The sequence below is a fragment of the Meriones unguiculatus genome, chromosome 14 (assembly GCF_030254825.1).
Source record: "Meriones unguiculatus strain TT.TT164.6M chromosome 14, Bangor_MerUng_6.1, whole genome shotgun sequence".
NCBI classification, from domain to species: Eukaryota; Metazoa; Chordata; class Mammalia; order Rodentia; family Muridae; genus Meriones; species Meriones unguiculatus.
In genome coordinates, this window is record NC_083361.1 from 45897171 (window position 1) to 45920074 (window position 22904).

At 41.3% G+C, this 22904-nt stretch overlaps 1 protein-coding gene across 5 annotated transcripts in view; it reads right to left on the reverse strand.

The window, feature by feature from the left end:
- Positions 1-2214: 2214 nt before the first annotated feature.
- Positions 2215-22904, reverse strand: part of Gabra5 (gamma-aminobutyric acid type A receptor subunit alpha5) — a 92511-nt gene continuing 71821 nt past the window's right edge. For all 5 annotated transcript variants that reach the window (XM_021648721.2, XM_021648701.2, XM_021648717.2 and 2 more), the window contains 4 exons: positions 15911-16054; positions 12470-12622; positions 8851-9062; positions 2215-3454 (listed from right to left, as the gene is read on the reverse strand). In XM_021648721.2, the coding sequence (XP_021504396.1) occupies positions 3152-3454; positions 8851-9062; positions 12470-12622; positions 15911-16054 (812 nt within the window). In that variant the 3' untranslated portion in view covers positions 2215-3151. The remainder of the gene's footprint in view (positions 3455-8850; positions 9063-12469; positions 12623-15910; positions 16055-22904) is intronic.

Sequence of the window (22904 nt, forward strand, 5' to 3'; positions counted from 1 at the left end):
GAGGAAAGTATAGATGGACATGTTTGCAGAGGGAAATATGTAAGGCACGCTTAATGTATAATCATTTACCCAGGGCTTGGAAGCAATACTTCCATCTTAGGTCACTTTTTTTTTTAATCATCATTCACATAAAAGAGTTTGATGGTGTTGTGAACTCAGACTTAGAAATTATGAGGCACAGAAATATAAGCCTGTATTTACACCTAACTGGCCATATTGAGTAAAGGGTTAATGATTGAGTTGCTGTAACACTGTTTATAAAGGAGACATTTCCTATGTGCTGCTCTTTCCCACAGCTTGTCATACGTGAGGCTTGCAGTGAAATTTCTCAGGTAGCATCAAGGCAATGAACAAATAAATAGTTTTCAACCTTCTTCCCCATCTTCAACAGAGTGAATTTGTTGGAGAATTTTAGTTGCTCCTCCAGAAGACATACAAAATAATCGCATGCAAACATATACTTTTATGTCATCCTCATTCAAAGCTTGCCCTAGATAGATCTTTAGACTCACAAGAATGTGTATAAGAAGTACTGATTGTGGACTGCTAGAACAGCCGAACAGCCTCTCTTTATATTTGTAGTGATTTTTTTTTAAAAAGCACATTTAAATATTCTGGCTCTAAAAGTAGAGCAGTATAATTTATAATTATCTTCAAAAATGTTATTGCTTGCCTTGTCATCATTTCCCCAAGGTGATTCTTTATTATGTTCTCATTAAAAATAACAAACTCTGAGGATCTCTGAAACACAAAATCAGAGAACGGAAAACAAATGTGATTATTTTTGTTAAATATTCATCATATTACAGGTTCAGCAGCATAAAATGGGCAGTCTCTAAACAAGCTTAGCAAGGACTTCTGTAAAAAAGCTATATGTTAAGAAATATCCTTTAACCTGGTGAAGAAGGGGTCATTTTCTATTGAAAGTAAGCAGTTCAAGATGGGTATTAACATATGCAAACATCTGAATATTACACTTCCACCTTCTTAAAAGTTCCGTGTGGTGCTCAACAGTAAGGAGAGTAAAAAAATCTAGAACAAAAACGTAATGGGAAAACATTTGCTCTGTTTTTTTCCAGGGGATGTTCATGCTGTGGTGTAACAGAAACATGTTGTTCTGCAGATGTCATCATCCTATCGCAGAAAATGCTTCCATAGCATTTTAGAGTGACCTTCCTGTCATTCTTTTTTTGAAATACTGAGCACAGTTATAAAGGGAAGAGTGGAAAAGCTGCTGAGGTGACAGTAAAACGTAGAGATATGGGCTTGATCTACAGCACCCATGTGAAAAGCCTGGTGTGACTTTGTGTGCCTGTAACACTGGCACTGGAAAGTTGAAGGAAGCATAGCTGGAGCTTGCTGGCCAGTCTAGCTGAAATGGTGGTCTACAGGTCTAGTGATATAATTCTATTTCAAAAAATTAGGCAGATTGACTACAGAAACCATCTGATGTCAACATCTGGGCTCCACATGAGCACATGTAGGTGCTGGCACCCATAAACACGTGTACACACATGAACACTTATGTATGCATACACACATATACAAAAAAGCACATTAAGAAAGGGGATTGTGATATTTGCATGGCACCTACTATGTCCAAACAGGCTTAATCATTAATTTGATTTTCTTGCGAGTTGTAATAATTCTGGAGTTCCAAGTTTATGGCAGAACCTATTCATTCCAACCTGCTGAAATTTATTTGAAGAGTAAGTATATGCACCAATTGCTCTACTCTATCTGACTATTCATGAATAACTGAAGGTGGGTTCAGAGCTAGGACCAGCATTCACAAGGCCCATAAGAGGTTATGTGGCCAGGATCCGCAGTCACCAGACCCATAAAGAAGGGTACAAAGCCAGAACCAGCCGTCACCAGGTCAATAAGGGAGCGTGTAAGGCCACCAGAATCAGTAGTCACCATGCCTGTAGGAAACACTCTTGGTGTGCTGAGGGAAGCACACAGAAATCTGTGGTAGGAAGAGCTACTGGCTATGTCTGCCAGTGCCACCTGCCATGTCAATAAGTATCCTCCAAACATCCTTCTGTATAATTAGGCTAGAAGAGTGAGGGTCACCCACTAAGTTGTAACTCCCCTTCTTTGTTTATTTTTCCCCCAAACAATTTCATATGAGATTTTATTAAGCCATTTTCAGAAAATTAGTTAATAAAAACTGAACTGAAAGTAGAAATGACTTACACCCATAAGATCAGGTCATTTTCAATTTTTTTTTTTAATGAACAGTTAAGATTCATATACAAAAGCTAACAGAGCAGTAATCCAATCATGAAATATGTACAGGGAAATAAAACAAAAAAGTAACTCAATTACAATTTCTCAGCGCTGAAGCAGCAGCAAGAGGAGCTGACGTTCCAGAGTTCCAGAGACAATGGGGAGGGAGTGTCATGGCCAAGAAGGTCCAATACCTGTAGCTTTAAAGTTTTAAGGTTTGTTTGTTTGTTTTTGTCATTATTAAAGTTGTAGAGGTGTTAGGGTGTAGTGAGAAAAATTTATTTTTCACAGAAACAAAGTTAACTTTGAATCAGTTGATTTCCTTCCTTGGGGAAATATTTGAACTATTAATCTAACACACTATATACTTGTGATTAAATTTGTCTGAATAAATGTTTGCTTACTCTATTTCCTAATGTCAGTTCATGCAGTATTTTTTTAAGTTTCAGAATAAGAGGAGTTATTAAAGGCAATTAGTATTGGACTTAAATGTCCACAGTTTGCTCCTCACGGACAGTGTGAACCCCATGATGTTTGCTTTTTGCAGCTGTCAAGTAGTCATCACAGGGATTCCCAAAAATGTTCGGTTGGCTGGGAAAAACTGTATGAAATGGCATTTGAAGTATAAAAACATCATATACTTGTAACAGTTAAAAATATACTTATCTTGTTTGTAAACTATTGATGTTAGGAGACTGAGACTCTGAGCATCAGTCATTGCCTCCCACTTTTCTAGAAGGTTGTTTGCCTTGTTTATTAAGGGGACATCCTTGAAACATCTGAAGTTACACGTAGAAACATCAAGGCAATATTATTTGTACATATTATTAAACATGCAAAAATTCCTGAAAGACAGTGCCCACACAGTCTCTGTGAGCTGTGGGTGTATGGTTTCCTGGAAGCTTGGGACTTGCCTGGCTTACTTTGGAGAGGTGGCCCCTTTTATCACAGGCTCTCTATTCAAATATGTTGCCCAGTAAACTAAGTTGAATGTGCCAAACAAGATTGGGAACACAATCCGGGACATTTTGTCGATCTTGCTGATGCTATTGTATGTTTTTTTGCTCTCAGAAGTCTTCTCTTCAGAAGGTTTGACAGAGGCTGATGATGAGTTTGCGGTCCCTGCTGAAGGCTGCTCCTTTGGGATATTTGGAGGATGGGTCAATTTCCCAGTTGTAAAAGTATTTGTTGACTTATTTAGTATGAGTTCACGTTCTTTTTTCTGCAAAATATAATAAGAAGGTAAAGACATGTCACCTTTCCACTCCTGTTAAAGGTCTCATGTCTATCTTGTAGGCAGAGACAAATAAACATGACTAAGTCCTGGGAGAGGGTAGGCCTCCATAGACTTGCAAGCTTAGCATACCGTAGCAGATAACTTTGGCTGAGCAAGAGCCCTTGTTGACGTGAATGTTTGGTATTCTCAGGAACCTAGCATAAACTGAATTAAAATTGTAGCAACAATAATTTCTTTATTTAAGTGTGCCTGTAGGAGTGAATACTCCATGAATGACCTAAAGAGAGTAATTAAAAGGAGAGTGATTAAAAATGCTGACTACAGTAAGTAGTCCTTGGTGCAAGGCGTATCTGAAAAAGAGCTCCTGAGAATCCTCCTTGCAGTTGCTTGCAACAGCACAATAAAATCATCCTTATATTGTTGAGTATTATTTCTTTTAAGAATTATAACTATTTATCTCCTGTTAATGGACATATATACTGTCTACAGTTCTGACTATTCTAGGTTCAGCAACTGTCAATACTCTTGTGCACACTCTTCTGTTATTATTATTTTTGTATGAAATTCTAGAACAGGCAATAAACTTCATGTGTAAAAGTAAAAAATGTGGTTACATTTAGAGAGGTGAGTACAGGAGCTGCTTAGAAAGAGATATGTTAAACTTCCTAGATGCTTCTGATATAACAGGGATTTGCGGAATCCAAAAGTATGGGTTTGCAGGAATTCAACAAAAATATGATTAATGTTTGTGTACTTCATTTTGGGTACATTTTTCTTCAAAAGAATAAAATAAATAATAAACCACACTGAACTCTGGTTGAGGGTATGCATGTAATTTATTTAATATGTATGAAAAATAAAATGAATGATGGATGAAAAGTAGATCAATAATAGGTGACAGTGTACAGATGATAAATGGATGCATGGATGGATAATAGATGATGGATAAAGGGATGATTGATTGATAGATGAGTGGATGGATGTTATGTACAAGGATAGATAGATAGATGATACATTGATGGTTATAAAATAAACACAATAAAATGTTAGCTGCAGAAAAAGAAACATTTTAAACATTACTGTACACTAGAAAAGATACATAGTAAAATGTTAGTTTAAACTTTCATTTCGATTTCATTATCAAAATAAAGTCAACTCACTAAATAAAATGTAAACAAAACAGCATTGTAATTATGGAAAATATGTCAGCCAGTAAAGATAAAAAGTAGAGAGCTGAGGGAGTGGGGGTGCAGGTGAGAACAAAGGAAAATGAAGTCTTAACCCAAATGCAAGGACTATGGAACCCTCTAAAGACTATGGGCAGATAGATGGGTGGGAAGCAGGCCATGCCACAGAAAACTATCATGTAACCTTCATGCCGTTCTTCCAGGAAATCAGTAAGTGTGACTAACTACTCTAAATGATTCAGCAAAAGAACACAAAAGAGACAAAAACAAGTCCTTCAATAGCCACTCATTTATCAAAATCGGCAGCCACCTAAGGGTCTTATATAAAATGGCTTAGTTTTTTTCCCATAACCCGTGGACATTCTTCCAAGTGCTTTGAATTATTTAAATGACTTCTAATACCCTAATGCAAGTTAACACTGTGTAAATACTTGTTTTGTATTGCTTAATGATGAATGACCAAAAATCAAATTCTGTGCTTGTTCAATATATACCCAATATTTTTCTCAAACATTTTGAACTGTGGTTAGTTGTATGAAAGATATGGGTCTGGCAGACATGGACAGCCAACCATACTGCTATGTCATGGTGACACGTACGTTGAACTATGAGAGATGACCATGAGGAGGGGCAGAAACAGCTCAAGATACAGTAAGGTTCAGGTGAGTATGCCTCATATTGAGATCCACATGGATTCCTCTTTCAGAAAGTGCTTGCTGTCCAGTTATCAGTAGTGAAAACCAGCAGCCAGTTCCTTCAAAAACAGCCTTAGTAACAGAAAGCTGCCTCACCCTCTCTGGCCATAGCCTTCCTTAGAAGGCAGACCCATGGCTATGTAGCAGTTTTCCTGAGATTTAAACTATCCACCTTGGAGTTCTCTCATTAAGACACAGCATGTTTACAAGGAAGAGAAATCACAATCTACTGATGCTCTGGAAGCATAAAACCTCTACATACCTCCAGGAAGTTCCTGAAACTGAACAGATTCACTGGGCCTCGCCTCCCCTCCCCAAGTATATATAAGCTTTAAAGATTGCAGAGCCACTCCAAGACAAGTCAAAGCTGCCTAGCAAAGGCTCAAACCACACAAACTACCCAGAAGCAGAAACCAGCCAGGCTGTTTGGAAGAGCCTCCAGCAAGTGAACTAACTGGAATGGACACTCCCCAAGCTGTTCATCTGTCTGCAGGCTGTGCAGTAGCCCAGGTTTCCAGCTTTTGTAAGCGTCACCCATGGGCTTTGCTGATTCAGCTGCCTTTGAGAAAGTTATGCTCCTGTCCGTAACTCCTCATTCATATTCCTGTAACATTAACATAACTCATTAGTTCACTGTGTAAGCCTTTAGAGCTCTATGAGCTTTGGTCTGGGGTTGGTTCCCTATTTTGGGTGAGTGATGCTTGTTCATGTCTCCCCAAGAAGAATGTCATTCAGCCCCGACATGTCAGCCAGTGAGGTAGAAGCATCACTTTCCCATCATGTCCTCTGACTTGCTTCACGGTTTCAGTATGGATTACCCGAGGCTATGCTGAGCTTACACACAAAGCATCATAGCCTTCTGCCTCATCTTACTCCTTTTTCCTTTATTGGGGATAGGTATGAAACAATGGAGAGCACAGTTTTCTAAGTTCTTAAAAGTTTTCTCCACTTCTGGTGATCACCATCTCACAGCAACAAGTTCTCACTAGGGTGTTCATTCTCACTTAGTCCAGGGGTCGGACAGTGTGCCTGACCTGCCTGATAGCATGACATTCCACACAAAGAGTTTTCCAGCACTGGGATAGGGCACAGCACTGAGGAACAGTTCATCATCTTGATATTCCATAGAGCTGGCCAGTGCAGCACACTGCATGTGGAATTAGCCATTCTGTTTCCTTCACTTCCTCATCTAAGCTCCTCACACAGACTTAGAAAGGGGCAGTTATATGGAGCCTGTGTCAGCTGTGTCAGCATTGTATCTAACAGCATGTTATGACGTACCACCTGCCCAAGACCTCACAGTCAGCTGGAAGTCGGGGTGGCCTGACACTTTGATAGTGCACTGGTGTCTCAAGACTTGACCAACTCCAATCATCATCATTTATGCTTTTAAAATTTAAGCAACCACATTTTCTTTATCCGTTCTTTGGTTGAGGGACATCACTTTCAGATTCTGACTGTTATGAATAAAGCTGCTATGAACATATTGAGCAGATGTCCTTGTTGGATGGTGAAGCATCTTTTGGGTGTATACCCAGGAGTGGTATAACTGTGTGTTGAGGTAGAGCTGTTCCCAACTTTCTAAGAAAGCACAAGATTGATTTCCAAAGCACTTGTACAAGTTTGCACTCCCACCAAAAATGGAGAAGGGTTTCTCTTTATCTGTACCCTCGTCAGCAAGTGCTGTTGCTTGAGATGTTGATCTTAGTCAATCTGACCAGTGTGAGAGTCTTCATGTGGGTCCTCTAGTAAGGGAAGTGGGGACTGCATCTGATACTAGCTCACTTGTCAGCTTTTTGATCATTTCCTCCTGGTGGGACTACCTTACCAGGCCTCAAGGGAAGAGGACATGATCTGTCCTGATGCATCTTAATGAGCTGGGGTGGATGGAAAAGGGAGCTCACCTTTCTGAGGAAAAGACAAAGGTAGAAGGGGGATGGAAGGAGAGTAAGACTGGGAGGGGAGTAGGGATAGGGCTACCAAAAAGATGTAAAGTGAATAGAAAATTAATTAATTAATTTTTAAAAATTCAGGCAACCAGCATGCATCTATCTTCCATTAACATGAGGTGGGCTGGTTAGTTCCATCTTTCCACATAATTTGTGTTTCTTCCCAACAAATAACCTTCTTGGCTGCCCTTTATAAGTCTAAAAACCCAAGGACACCCTATCTCTACAAGCATTTCCTCAGCTCCCTGAAGAACATCCATAGCGGCCAAATCATTTTTTGTCTCCTCAAACACTGAAAATGAACCCAAATAGGCACTGAGAAGATGCAAAAGACACAGGAGTAAATGTGATGGACAGTCAGACATGAAGTGAGTTTGGATGAAGAAGCTCAGTATTAGCCTAGTTTCACAAACTTCCACTTAGGAGTAGAGAGAACTTACCAGTTAGGCTGTGGTACACCTCTAAGCAAGGGGACTATTGCCAACCCATCTCCCTCTTGTTTCCCAATTCCTGCCACCCTGTCCTCTCACACAGCCAACTGGACATGGAAGTGTGACTCTGTGAATAGCACAGGGCATGGGGAATGAACTCCTGGCCTTGGAAAAGTTACAGCCCATGGTAAAGTCAGAATGTACAGTTTTCCTCAGGAAAAGAAATAGAGTATACAATCCCAGACAAACAAAGACTGATGGTGGGGTAGGGACAGATAAATCCATGGGATGGAAGTGCCCAGGTTTGCCAGCTGCGTGGTTGAGGACACCTAACTCTATTCATACATAACCCTACCTGAACTCCCCCAGGCTTATTTCCCAGAGGAAAAATTATGATTTCTTTTTCAATCTTCCCCTGAAAGCAGTGACATCACCTTCTTTCAGTACAAACAAATTGCTTAAATATCTGCTCTGTGCACAGTAAAATTAGCAGGTTATTACTGGTGGTTTTATTTTCTATGTACATTTTCTCATTTCCTTGAGGAAGTGATTCAGCTTGGGACCTTCGAGGTTCTTTTCACTCCATTGTTCCTTAGATTTGGGCAAAAACCATGTGTGTAATATGCAGTGAAAGGTCATTTGACTGTGTGACACTTCACATCACCATCGATGCCCACAGCTTGAGTGGGCCAAATCATTTCCTTGAAACACTGGGTCTTTTTGGTGGATGGACAACTTTCATTATGCTGTCCACCCTCTCCAAGACATTACAGCTACCTCAAAGAAGATACAGTGCATGGGCAAAGGACAAAAGAACATGCTGTATTGTGAACTAAGGTTAAAACCCAGGCATGTCATCTGTAGAGTCAGGATTGTTTTCACAAAAAGAACCAGTTTGGGAATAAATAACTCCAAGCCGTTCAGTGAACACCTTATACTTGAATGAAGATAAGCAGACCATCTGTAAGAACCTGCAAAGGCCTTGCAGGTGAGTGGAAGAATCACTCTGAAGGGAGAGGCAGGAAGTGAAATCCCTAGCTGAATATTGGGACCCATAATTAGACACACTTTCTTTGTCAATGAAGCCTAAAAGGAGGAGGACAGTAAATTGTTGGTTACCTTGATTTTGGCTGCTTCTAGGGCCTTCTTGCCATCCCAGGCCCATCCTCTCTTTGTAAAGTAGTTGACTGTGGCAAATTCAATCAAAGCAGAGAAGACGAATGCATAGCAGACAGCAATGAACCAGTCCATGGCTGTAGCATAGGCCACTTTGGGCAGCGAATTCCGGGCACTGATGCTGAGAGTTGTCATAGTCAGCACTGTGGTCACTCCTGCTTGGCAAGGAGAGTACACCATGGGAACAGAGACCAGTGTTCCTTCCCAGAGCTCCCTCCCTGGACATGAAACAACCTAAAGCCTCAGCTGATTTCTTTATCTCTCAATGTACCTGTGATTATCACAGTTTCTGCAGTGAAAACATTGTTTAACTAATTGCTCCCACTGATTCCTTCCACTATAATACAAATTAAGGATGGCATGGATTTTGGACTGGTTTCTATATAACTGTACCTCCTTCCTCTGGACAGGTCTGAAAATTTGTTGGTACTTGCAAAGATGTATTGAATGAATGGTATAACTCTGTGGGACTAAGGCAAGGACACTGGAAAAGTGGCAGTGACCTTCACACTGGGCTCAGCAGTGTGCTTCATGGAGATTTACTGTGTACTTTCTAAGCAGTAGACTGGGACAGAATGATGCAGTGTGTTTTTTTTCCTTGTGTAATGACTGAACAGAGATTCCAGAGATGTCTGAGTTCCAATGCAGCTGCATGAAAATTTCTCTCCTTCAAAGCAGGAGCAATATGCTTAAGCCTACAAGCCTACGGTAGCTTTACAGAAACACTGCAGGGGCTTCACAGCAAAGCCGTGTCATTTGGCTGCGAGCATGCATGGCTTTTACAGTGGGAAGATCGGTGTGTTACCAGCCAAGTGGCAGCCTCTGATCTAAGCTACTTTCTGAAAGAGTGTACTATACCTACCATGCAGGAAGAGCTCGAGATTTACAGGCACTTAGCAGTATACCCAAATTCCCATCCTGTGAGGAAACAGCCCATATCTGGAGTCAGGACTTGGGACTCTTACAATTTAGATGGTCTCTCTTCTTACACACTTCTGTGAGCATAGATCTATATATGTGATATGACTGAAATGTGCATGTCATGGGTTGGCCCGTGATGCCTTTCAAATTGGCACACTGAAGTCCTAATCTCAGCTACCAATGGTTGTGACCTTATAACAGTCTAGGCTCTTAAGAAGTAATGACATCAGTAGACAGCATAGGCCTTAATCCAGTGTGACTGGCCTTCCTTAAAGGGGGAAATTCTGAGTTAACATGCACACAGAACAAACACTGGGAGCATGGGTCCACAAGCCCTAGACCTACCATAGCAAGGAAAGACTCCTGGTCAGAGTTTCCTTCACAAGCCTCAGTAAAAAAAACCAACCCTGCCAGCATCTTGATCTTGGAATCCTACCCTCCAGAGGCCCGAGACAACAATGGTATGTTTCTAAGCCAGCAACTAGAAGAAGTCTGATGCAGAGGCTGTGTGAAACCAGTAGCAAGGGAACACTACAGAGCCAATGCAGGGTCAGTAGCTAGGAGACCAGCAATTCACACAACATGGAACCTATGTGGAATTAATTGATTTTACAACTTGATTTTTCTTAACAATCCAGTCAATAACTTATGCTGAGTAAAGAGTTGAGTGCAGACACTCGAGAGAAAAGCAATTATCACTGGCAGTTCACACTTTCTCCTGCCTAAGAAATGTCCACCAAAGAGTTCATTAGGCCTATCAGCTTGGTAAGCGAGTGCCTCCTGGCCACCTTGATTACATATTCTAGATTGAATGGGGGTGAGGAAGTTAGTAGTTGGAAGCAGAGTGATGAGCAGAGGGAGCCCAGGGCTCTTGGGCTTCTTATATACCATCAAGATAAGATGCATGTAAACCTCTTCTTACTGTGGAAGGAAAAACTGTGTGAACTGCATTTCACAGTACACAAACACATGGAAACCAAGATGAACAGACATTTCTCATTCCTCCTAGGAAAAGTCATTCACTAGTCACCATTTAGCGTCTGCCGAGGACAGGTTCTGGATCAACCTCAGATTACCAAGCCCATAAACACTTGAGTCTCTTATATAGAATGGCACAGCCTCTGCAAATAACCTTCAGGAAGTCTCTTACATATAAGGACCCATAATCTAGATGCTTTACAATACCTTATATAATGCAATTGTCAAGTAAAGAGTTGTTTCAGGAAACAACAGCAAGACAAATAGTTTGTACATGTTTAGTACAGATGTGACGGTATTTCAAATATTTTCTGTCATTGGCTGAATCTGAAAATGCAGTGCTACAATTCCAAAGGGCTGAAAGTGTGGTTCATTACCACCATGTGGAGTACAATGTGCTAGTGTACGCCCAATGGAAGGACTTTTTTTGATGAAGATTTTGATGAAGATCTTGAAGCAGTGTGCACATTTCAAAGAAAACAACATGGAAATTCGAAATAAATAACCAAAATCACTTGGAAAACTATGCTGTGCCCAGCCTAGGAGTGTCGCTTGGTGGCAAATTACTTGCCTACCATTCACAAATCTGGATTTGGTCTCCAGTGGAAAAGAGGGAGGAACAAAAAAAAGGGGAGGAGGAGGAAGGGAAGGGTGCTTATAATTTCATATCTTCAAAAAGCCTTCTAGTGAAGATAAGTTTTCCAAAAAGGAAATAATTATCAAGCAGAAAAAAATTATTCCCTAAATTCTCATTCAAAGGGAAGTCCTTTTTCTTAATCTTAAATTTTTAACTAATTGCTCAGCTTGTTTCCTAGGTCACAGTGGAAGGGCAATAATAGAAGTGTGGTAACTATGTTAATCAGCTTCTTGTTACTGTCATAAAATACTGAAAATAATTAACTTTACAGAAGGAAAGGTTTGCTTCAGTTTACATTTGGAGGGTTTTAGTTCATGGCAAGTTGGCTTTGCTGATTCAGAGCCTGAGGAAGAATAGCAAGTCATAACAGAAGCATGGGAAGGAACATGTTGGTCAGTTGGTGGTGGCTAAGAAGCAGAGACTAGATGCAAGAGACAAGAAGCAAAGAGACCACATTCCTCTTCAAAGCCATAATCCTAATGGCCTGATTTACACTAGGCTCCATCATCTGAAGCTTGCAGCCTCCAAATACTACCAAGGGGAGGGAGAATAGAACAACTACCCAGTGTCTTAAGCCTGAATGCTTGGCTTCCAAAACACACACAGAATATTCTACAAAACAGATGTTTTGAAGAATTGAGAACAGCATGGTGCTATCTGTACAGCACATCCTAAGCTCCTGAGACATAACCTAGCTAGAAAAAAATCCTGTAGCAAAAGAATAGCTTAGCCAGCTGTTGACCCACATAGCCTCTGCTCCTCCTTTCTTTCTCCTAACCCAATAAAAGACCCCTCATCTGAAAGAGAGGTGCTCTCACTAGTTGCATGTTGTGAGCCTTTCTCAGGTTTTACTGAATAAACCTGTCTGCCCTGAAGAGTCCATTCTCATCTCCTGACTTCTTTTCCATACTGCTATCTGCTGAGGACCACACCTTTAACACACAATTCAAATGTAGCTGTGGCACTGGTGATTGTTCAGACTAGCCACAAGGCACCAATGCCAAGGCCTGGCTTGGAGATACTCACCAAAAACTGTCCTGGCCGGGACAGATTCTCGATTTAGCCAAAAGGACACCTGGGATAAGATTACCGTCATGATACAGGGAAGGTAGGTCTGGATGACAAAGTACCCAATCTTCCTCTTCAGGTGGAAATGAGCAGTCATGATCGTGTATTCACCTGCAGATATACAAATCTGGGAGATCATTGCTACCTTCCTGGGCAGGGGTTACAGCTCTCCCCAGAGGAGTTTATAATGCTCCCCTCCTCAGTCAGGCTAGTGCTTACTTGTTTTCTTGTTTGTTTGCTTAATGATTTTGGTTTTTTTTTGAAAACTTCAAACAAGAACTCTGACTCATGTCTAAACCCCTCTCTTCCCATGTCCTCCTAAATTCATGCTATCTTCTTTAATTACTATTGTTACAGTACACATATATGTATATACAAATAGATATGTATAACCTACTGAGTCTGTTTAGCATTGACCATATACACATGTGCCCAGGGATGGCCACTGGGATTGTACAACCTATACAGGAGCTAGCCCCTGGGGGGGGGGGAGGACTCTGGGTTTTTTTAGCATACATTGACCACCTGGAGCTCTTCATCTAGGGCTGGAAATTTATCTTTCTATGTTGTATGTTAATTGGTGTTATCACATGCTGATTTTATTCTGGTAGTCAATGCTGTTGAGAGTTCATGGGTGCAGCTTACCTGGCATACATTCTCACACTTCTCACAGCAGACTAGGAGTCCTGGACTTCTGGGTCTTAGAGGCTTTTTTGCTTCCTCTTCCATAATTTACCTGAGTGTTGGGGTTGCCTTGGTGATGTATTAGGTGCAAGTTGGCTGGATTTCTTTTATCTATCTATCTATCTATCTATCTATCTATCTATCTATCTATCTATCTATCTTATTTATTTATTTTTGTCATATAATACATCCCAACCATAGCTTCCCTTTCCTCCACTCCTCCCAGTTCTTCTTTCCTCCACCTCCCATTTCCCCTAGATCCACTGCTTGTCAATTTTCTTTCAGAAAATAGCAGGCCTCCTAGGGATATCCACCAAACACAGCATAACAAGATGCAATAAGAGTAGGTACAAATCCTCATATCAAGTCTGAACGAATCAACTAAGCAGGGCTCATAGGGGCTCACAGAGACTGAAGCAGCAATCATGGAGCCTGCATGGGTCTGCACAACATCCTCTGCATACATGCTGTGGTTATTTAACTTTGGTGTTTTTGTGCGAACTGCTGCCTGGCTTTCTTAAAGGTCATTTCATAAGCAAATCTTGTGAACCCTAGCCTCTGAAGGGCCCTTGTTGGTGCATGCTTTTTCAGGGAAAATCAGATTTGTGTTTCATTAATCCCCAGTCAATCTGTGTCATGCTCCCTGCCCCCCTCACCACTTTGCAGGTTATAGCAATCAGGATCTGAGGATTTAGTCTTTGCAGATAGAAATCAGGCATCAGAGCTCTGCTGTGGATGAACAGATCCTTCCTATTTCCCAGCTGTGGAGCTCCAGGGAGACAGGACAGCTACTGTCTGCCAAGGCCTGATGCTTTCCCAACCCAAATGGGGAGTGAGAAATAGCCACGTAGGCCACAGACCTGGAAAACTCATTATCTCTGTCACCCAGCAGAGACCAGTGTCCTCTATTGTTCTAAACTGGATTTCTTGGGCAATGTCCCAGTGTCTTCTCTGGATTTGCCTGGCTGTGTGGGAGGCAAGTGGAGATCTTCCATTTTTTGCTGAAAATGATGCTGTCCTAATGGTCAACTGGTAAGGAGCTGAGGTGGGTGGGCTGTGTGTTTATCGGGAGAGAGGCTTTCTAGAGAGGTTTGTGTCTCCCTAAAGATGAAATGGATGCTTTGAGAAGTGTAGGCCAGTAGATGGTCTGGCCATTACTTCAATGATTACTACAAAATAAGCGCTGGGACTTGGAGGCTGGGCTGTTGGGTTACTATGATCTCAGAAGCATAATCTTAGAGAGATTCTCAATGCAAAATCCAGTTGTGGTCTTGCCTATGAGGCATTAGTGGTCTTCTGGCTGTGTAGACAGGGCATTGGCACGTTGGAGGCGGCTTAACCCAATCCTATAGCTTAGCAAGGATCCTGCAGATGTTCCCAAGATATGCACTCATGATGTTGAAGAATAAGGAACCACAGAAACCACAGGAGGTAAAATATGTCTTCTAACAGTAAAAGGAGTCAAAGTTCTAAACAGTGACTATCCATGCTGCGAGGGGGGTGGGATGGAGGAGTGTGCTTTCCAATAGCGGAAGGTAGCTGAGAGCAGGTGAGAAGCTGAGCAGGCTCTCATGTGGAAGAGAGAAACATGGATAGACAGAGAGATGGAAATACATCTAATGGCGAGATCTAGTTCCTTTGAAATGATATCGCTTGAAGACAAGAAATACCACACAAAATACAGTAGGCTCTGAAGTTACTATCCTTTCAATTCCTCTTGCTTTTGTTTTCATATTGTTTAATTTTGAGTTATTAGGAACAAAACTAAGCAGTGGGTTTTTGTTTGTTTGTTTGTTTAATGATGTTTTTGTAGAATACGGGTTGGCACAGAGCTGCTCTTATAAAATTTTAAGGAACTGTATGAAACTGCTTCCAAAGGCAGCACCCCAAATTCTGCCACATAATTTCCATTTCATTTCCATAAAAGCAGATGTGAAATTCTACTTCTTTTACCTGTGGCATGGCACCCAAATGGGGACACTCCCCTCTCAGGCTGTCTTTCTCACTCAGAGATGCCCGGTGCACTTTGCTATTTGCAGGTTGGACCCTGCCCTGGCTGGTGCATGTGCTATAAGGAAGGCGTCTTGTGTTTATCACAACAGCTGCTTGACTGTAATCAAACAGTAAGCTAACCAAAGGCCTGCCCTCAGCCAGGAGCGTTGTGGCCAGCTTCAAGGTTATGCAGGTCAAGTACGTGGTATTCCTTTCGCCTTCCATTCATGTTTTATCAGCTGAAGCCAAACTAGATTGCCTTACAGAGGCAACTTGGTATGTTTGTGATTGACTGCATCTGCCTCCTTGTTGGTATCACCTTAGCCACTCCTTATCTACTGATAGTGTGTGTGATTTCCCAGACTCAGTCTTGGGAAGATCTCTGAGATGTTCAAGAAACAAGAGAGCAGGTACCAGGTCACATACCTATATTTGCAGAGATCACCTTGTTTCTCAGATATTGGGAGGGATATTATACAAGTAGATCACTGGGCCTCTAGATGGGACACACATGTACAGTGCAGATACCCCTCAACCAAAAATCAATGGCCTCTTCATTCCCAGATCAATGCAGCTGGTGCCCCTTTGTCAGACTGCAAGAGAGCCGACAGGATCCAGAGTAGTTGCATGGGATTTGTACTTCTGCGGACTCCTCCGCGGAGCATGAAGCCATGGAGGGCAGAGTGCCCCTTTGCTGCAGGCCATGAGTGGAGCGTCTCTTACCTGTACTGGTGCTGATGTTCTCAGTGCCCACTGTCTGCCCCATGAGGTGGTACTGGTTGAGTCTTGAGCCATCTTCGGCCACCACCACAGACTTAGTGGAGCCGTTGGTCCAAACATAAACAACTTCAGAATTAGGGTAAGCATCTGTAGGAAAAGGTGAAGAAATTGGGGTAAGAGTGGTTTCCACTGGGGGAAACACAAAGATGCTGGTGAAAGAGGAATGACTGAGAACCAACTTCCAGGGCTTAGTAAGCCTGTAGGGTGGTGGTACCTATGTGGGAGTGGATATGCCATGTGGTTCAGACACTTCTTGTTTCAAAAGACCTGATACACCAATTATGCCACAGATTAAGCCAATCTGTAGGCATTTTTTTCTTTCCACACACCAAAACTTTGAGTTAGCCCTGAGACAAATGCTTACCATCCCAACAGGTCTATGACCTTGTTAGGTCACATATTCTGTGCCGCAGTTCCCTCATCTGTAGGGTGATGACAGGACCCACACCTGATATTTAGATGGCTGAACAACTTACATAGTGATACTTTTTTAATTAATTTTTTATTTTTTTGTATTAGTTACAGTTTATTTACTTTGTATCCCAGCTGTAGCCCCCTCCCTCATTCCTTCCTAGTCCCACCCTCCCTCCCTCAACTTCTCCCTAAGTCCACTGAGAGGGGAGGTCCTCCTCCCCTTCCATGTGACCCTAGCTTATCAGGTCTCTTCGGGACTGGCTGCAATGTCCTACTCTGTGGCCTAGCAAGGCTGTTCCTCCCTTGGGGGTAGGGGGAAGTCAAAGAGCCAGCCATTGAGTTCATGTTAGAAATAGTCCCTGTTCTCCTTACTAGGGAAGCCACTTGGATATTGAGCTGCCATGGGCTACATCCGAGCAGGGGTTCTAGGTTATATCCATGCATGGTCCTGGGTTGGAGAAACAGTATCAGAAAAGACCCCTGTGCACAGATATATTAGGTCCTTGTGGAGCTCCTGTTCTCTCCAGGTTTTACTAACTCCCCCTTCTTTCATATGATTCCCTGCACTCTGCCCAAGATTTGGTTATGAGTCTCAGCATCTGCTTCGATAACATAGTGATACTTACCAATAGCATGCTGTTTTTTTGTTTTGTTTTGTTTTTCCTACCATAACCTTCCTTGTGTACCGAACATGCTGTTCAGGGTAGAAAGCTGGTAGGACAGGCAGCAGCTCTGCCCAAGGGTCATGCCTGCCAACTTGTTACTCACATAGCACAAGAAACTATGCAAATGAAATAGATGCAATGGGAAGGAAATCCAGAGATTATCTCAGATTATCACTATGGCTGACGGTCAGTTCAATCAAAAACAGTTTTCTCAAAATGGATCCAGAAGTAGATTTGCAAATAAAGAAAAGACTCAGCTGTCCAATGGCTCTGCAACTGGAAGAAGGGGTCACAGTGCCAAGCAGGAAACAAGCCCTAGGCGGCAATTAACAAGGAGACCAGAACCTTCACCCACAGCCACATTGAACTGAATCCCACCCTACCTCAAAACCCTGCAAGCCTACTCAGCATCTCCAGAGAAAAATGCAGTCCTTCCAGCACCATGATGCTGGCCTTGTGAGACAGAGACATCTTCCAGGTCCCACAAGCTTCTGGTTATAGGACTGTGGGTCAACACAAGTGTTATTTTAATCTTCAGAGTTGGTGATAGTTTGCCACATTAGCAGCAATAAATAATTAGGACAGATTGTATGGAAAGTAAATCCAAGTACCTCTACTCAAGAAATTCATGCACTGAGGAGAGAAAGAACTATCACAGGAAAGGCATACAGTATGAGAAGAATCAGGAGCATGCCAGCTGAGAAGAAAGAAGAGGCATGTTAGAGAATAAGACTTATCAAGGTTCATTTGGGGTATCTAACAGATGGTCAGGAGTGGCTCTATGTCTCTTGGGACAAGGGAGGATGCAGGACCCAAGGTCCTGAAGGAGGAAAATCCCTAGATTCCTAAAACAATTGGGAATATAATAAAGAGTGTGACAGTAGATCCTTGGGGCCACTCGAAGGTGTTGAACTTTTTATTTAATCCAGGTAGTCCTTGGAAAAAGGATTTAAAGTATGTGAACTACTCAAATGTAAGCAATGTGAAGATCAGTCAGCCAGAGTGAGACAATAGAATATTGGAGGGAAGGGACAAAGAAGGACATTCAACATTAAAACCATCTTGTTCAGTAGCAGAAGGAAGAAGAGAAATGTTAGAAGCATTTTTTTAAAAAAGCTGACTGAATCAATGTGATATGGAGGAAAAATTCAGTTGTTTATACTGAGAAGAAAAAGCAGGTATAAGGTTCCTGGGCACTAGCGAAAGAGTAAGAAGACCAGGGCTTCTGTGCTGGGCATAAAGAACTGGGAAGGGAAAATCTGCTTGGGGTGCTGAGGAGACAGGGATGCACAAGTCCAGTTTCCATATATGGGCATGATATGCCCAAGGGCTATGAGATTACTCATGTCATCCCCAGGCACTGCAGGGTCTAGAATGTTTGATGATAAATCAACAGTAGCAGCTACCATATTGGGAGGAGCAAAAGTGGCTGATGTTAACTGAAGGGAGACAGGGACAAGCAATACAGGAGCAGAACTGTTGGAGCTTCTATGTCTGCTCCAGAGCCCAAGACAAAAACTTTCACAGGTGCCCCATGAGAGTAAGCAAGCTGACACACCCTCAGAGCAAGCTTTCATGCCCAACACCCAATTACAGCTTAAATCTGTGTCCCATTGAAGGACAAAGTCAGCAGTGCCCCAGGAACTGGGGATGAGCTACAGAGAAGGGCTACCGGCCACAGGGTGACAGCCTCCCAGCACCCAGGCCAAAACATTTCTGTGAGAGTGCCTACAAGTAGTCACTCTCTGCTGGTTTGCTCCTAGAAGCTCAGCAGGGATATGCCAGTGTAATCTGGTGACTGACTTACTGCAAAGTGCCAAATCTTTGTAAAACCACATTACAACCGTGACTCTTGTTCTTTGTTCAAACAATTATTCACAGCTGTGATTTAAAAAAAAGCGCATATAGCAAATACAAGGACCTCGCTGGCATGACTCAAGAAACCCCTGTTCTTTTGGCCAAAGAGTATTCTAAATATTATGTTCTCAATATTTTTTTTATTTATTCTGGATTTGTATTAGTTTTTCACATCATCTATTTTGTCCTGCAGAGTTTTATTGTTTGATAATTTCATGCATGATTATAATATATAATGTATATTATATAATATACTATATACCATATACTATATATTATATACTATGTACTATATAATTAATATGTAATGTATAATATAATATAACATAATGTGTTTTGTTCAAATCTCCTATTTCCTCCCTTCCAATTTCATCTTTATCTTTTCCCACCACATTTCCCTCTCAAACTTACACGCTCTTTCTCTCTCACTTTTCTTTTCTTTTCTTTTTGTTTTGATTTGATTTTTTTTTTCGAGACATGGTTTCTCTGTGTAGCTTTGGCTGTTCTGGACTCACATTGTAGACCAGGCTGGCCTTGAACTCACAGTGATCCTCTTGCCTTTGCCTCCCCGAGTACGGGGATTAAAGGTGTGTACAACCACACCTGGCTCTCATATTTTTCTTAACTCACTGAGTCCACTTAGTCCTGTGTATGTACATGGGTGAGTGGCAGTCTACTGGAGCGTAGGTAGACTCTCAGAAGTCATATCCTTAAAGAAAATGGACTCTTCCTCCCCCAGCACCATCAACTGCCAGTAACTCCATAGCTAGGGGTGGATCTTTGGACTTCTCCATCCATGCTGGGATTTTGGCTGGTTTTGTGTTTTGCGTCACGGTCCCCATGAGTTCATGTTTGCAATGGCACATTCATGTCAGAAAACATGTTTCACAGCAGCCATCCTACTACCTCTGATTTAACAAAGAATTAAATTTTTCCACTTTTCTTTCAGGATGATTTCTGAGTCTTGGGGAGAAACAATTGTGGAGGAGATATCTTATCTATGCCAAACATTCCAGCTGTTATGGGCACTCTGATTTAAACGCGTTGATCTAAAGAGTCAATGCTAGGATCTACATATCAGAGAACCTGTGCCATTTGTCTTGTTGGTTCTGTGTTACTCCATTCCAGGACTGCATTTTTCTGAGCAATATTTTGTGGCATATATGTGCCATGCTTTTATTACCCATTTACTACTTGATGGAAATCTAAGCTGTTTTTATTTCCTGGCTATTGTGAAAAAGTAACAGTGAGTATGGGTGAGCATGAATCTCTGTAACAGGATAGAGAGTTCTTTGGGTATATATGGATGAGTGGTACAGTTGGATCATATAGCCCATCTATTTCAAACTTTTTGAGGGACCTCCATATTGATTTCCATAATGGCTGTACCAGATTACATTTTCATTGTCAGTGAATAATTGTTCCATAATCCCCACACCCATATCAGGATTTGCTGTAATTTTTTCCATTTTAATTGGGTAAGGTGAAAGCTCAAAATAATTTTAATTTGCATTTCCCTAATGCCTAAGAACACTGAATATTTGAAAAATAATTCTCTGCCATTTGTCTTCTTTGGAAAATTCTCTGTTTAGTTCCACTGCATATTTTTAATTGGATTGATTGTTTTCTTGGTGTTAACTTTAATTTTTTTTTTGTTATTGTATGTTCTAGACTTAATCCCACTGTCAGACGTACAGCTGGTAAAAGGTTTTTTTTATTATTACTATTCTGTGTGTTCTTTGCTGTACTGAATATTTTTTTATTCTATGAGGTTCCATTTGTTGATTGTCAGTCTTAATCCTGTGCTATTTAGGTTCTATTCAGAAAGTCTTCTGTACCTGTGAGTTAAGGTGTATTCCTTACATTCTCCTTTAAGAGATTTAGCATATCAGGGTATCATGGTGAGGTCCTTGTCCATTTGGATTTGGGTTTTGTACAGGGTGAGAAATGTGGACCTAGTTTCATTCTTCTACATGCAGCTATCCGTTTAACCAGTAGCATTTTCTTTTCTTTACTGTGTGTTTTATGCCACTTTGTAAATTAAAAAAAAAAAAAAAAAATCAAGTGGCTCTGGGAGAGTGACCTTATATCCATGTCTCTAATTGAATTCTGATCACTGTCTCTTTTTACCTGAAACATTTTACAATTACTTATTTTTTATTACAATTTATTCACTTTGTATCCCCACTCATCTCTTCCTAGTCCCACCCACCCTCCCTCTTCTCCCCCTATGCCTCTTTCCTGGTCTGCTGGTAGGGGTGGACCTCCTCCGCTTTTATCTGACAGCCTATCATGTTTCATCAGGGCTGGCTGCATCATCTTCCTCTGTGGCCTGGCAAGGTTGTACCCTCCCCACCCCAGCGGTATTTGAAACATTTTTTAAGAACATTTTTATAAATATGTTTAGATTATGTTTTTCTCTTCCCAACTTTCTTCTAGATCCTCCCAACCTTCCTACACATCCAACTCTATGTTATTTCTCATTCTTTAAAACAAGCATGAACAAAACAAACAAGCAAAAATAAGAAACACACAAAACCAACATAGAAACAGAAATCAAAATAAGCAAGAAAAGACCAATGAAACAAAACGTGCCTAAACAAAGCAAATTACAATGAAAAGTCTATAAAAACACTACTGAGTTTGTTTTGTGTTGGCCATCAACTCCTGGGCATGGAGCCTGTTCTGAAGTGTGCTTAATACATCCAGTGAGACTCCATTGGAGAAAACTAATTTTCTCCTTTGCAAGCTGATGCCAATTGAAAACACCTTCTTGGTTAGAGATGAGAGTTTGTGTCCACTTCCCCCTCTCAGTTTGAGGACCCCCATCTGGCTTGAATCTGCCCAGGCACTGTGCATGTTGTTGCATTCCCTGTGAGTTCATATGTTCATCAGTCCTGTTGTATCTGGAAAACACTGTTTCCTTGGAGTCATCTATCACCTCCAGCTCTTAAAAGTTTTCTGCCTCCTCTTCCACATAGACCACTAAGCCTTGAGGGGAGGGCTTTGATGAAGACATCCTATTTAGGCTCAAGTGCTTCAAAGTCTCTAACTCTCTGCCCATTATCCAGGTATGAGTCTCTGTATAAGTCTCTGTGTCTGCTTTCTTCTACTGAAAGAAGAAGCTCCCCTGATAAAGCATTTAGGTAGTGTTATGTCATTGTTTGCCATTTTATTGAATGTTCTTTTAGCAGAACAATAATACTAGGTTTTTCCCTAGACCTAGCTAGTCTCAGGTTCTTGACTATTTTGGAAGTATCAGGCATGGCTCCCTTCTCATGGAGTGAGGTTTAAATCCAGTTATAAAGTGGATTGGTGTTTTCATAACATTTCTTCCATTATTGCAGGCAGGTAGGTGTTGTAGGTCACAGAGGTTGTAGCACAGAGACATTAATGATTTCCTTTCTCTTCTGGTAGTGTGAAGAGAACTTTCTTGTACTGTGGATGCTAGTCAGTAGTTAATTAGGTACCTGCTCAACTTCTCTATATCCCATGACTCATGTAAATGTTGTCTTCAGCAATAGGGATTTACCATCAGGATATAAAGAGTAACCAACAGCCTTAGCAGAATCTTGTGATGGTTGCATGTTTCCATTGGGGCTCCTTTGGCCAATTACGCAACAAAATGTAACCCATTTCCAGTACTGGAGGTTTTATTTGGTGGCATAACATGTCTAGTTGGGGTGTCATCTATCCTAATATTTGGAGACTCCATTTAGCTTCCTTTCATATAGTCATATATTGAGAAATTTCTACAATAATCAGTTTCCATAAATTTTAGTGTTAGTTTTCCCTTCCCATACTCTATCTTTTAGCCTGTTTTCTCATGAATCTCTTTCTCATGAAGCCCTCATATTCCAATTTGACCTCTGTCTTTCCATAAAAATATATTCTGTTTCCCCCTCCTTAGGAAATCCTGTCATCCCTCTATTTTCCTACTAGGTACCTAATTTCTGTGGTTATTCAAAATGTAATACACATATTGCAGGCTTAAATATCTA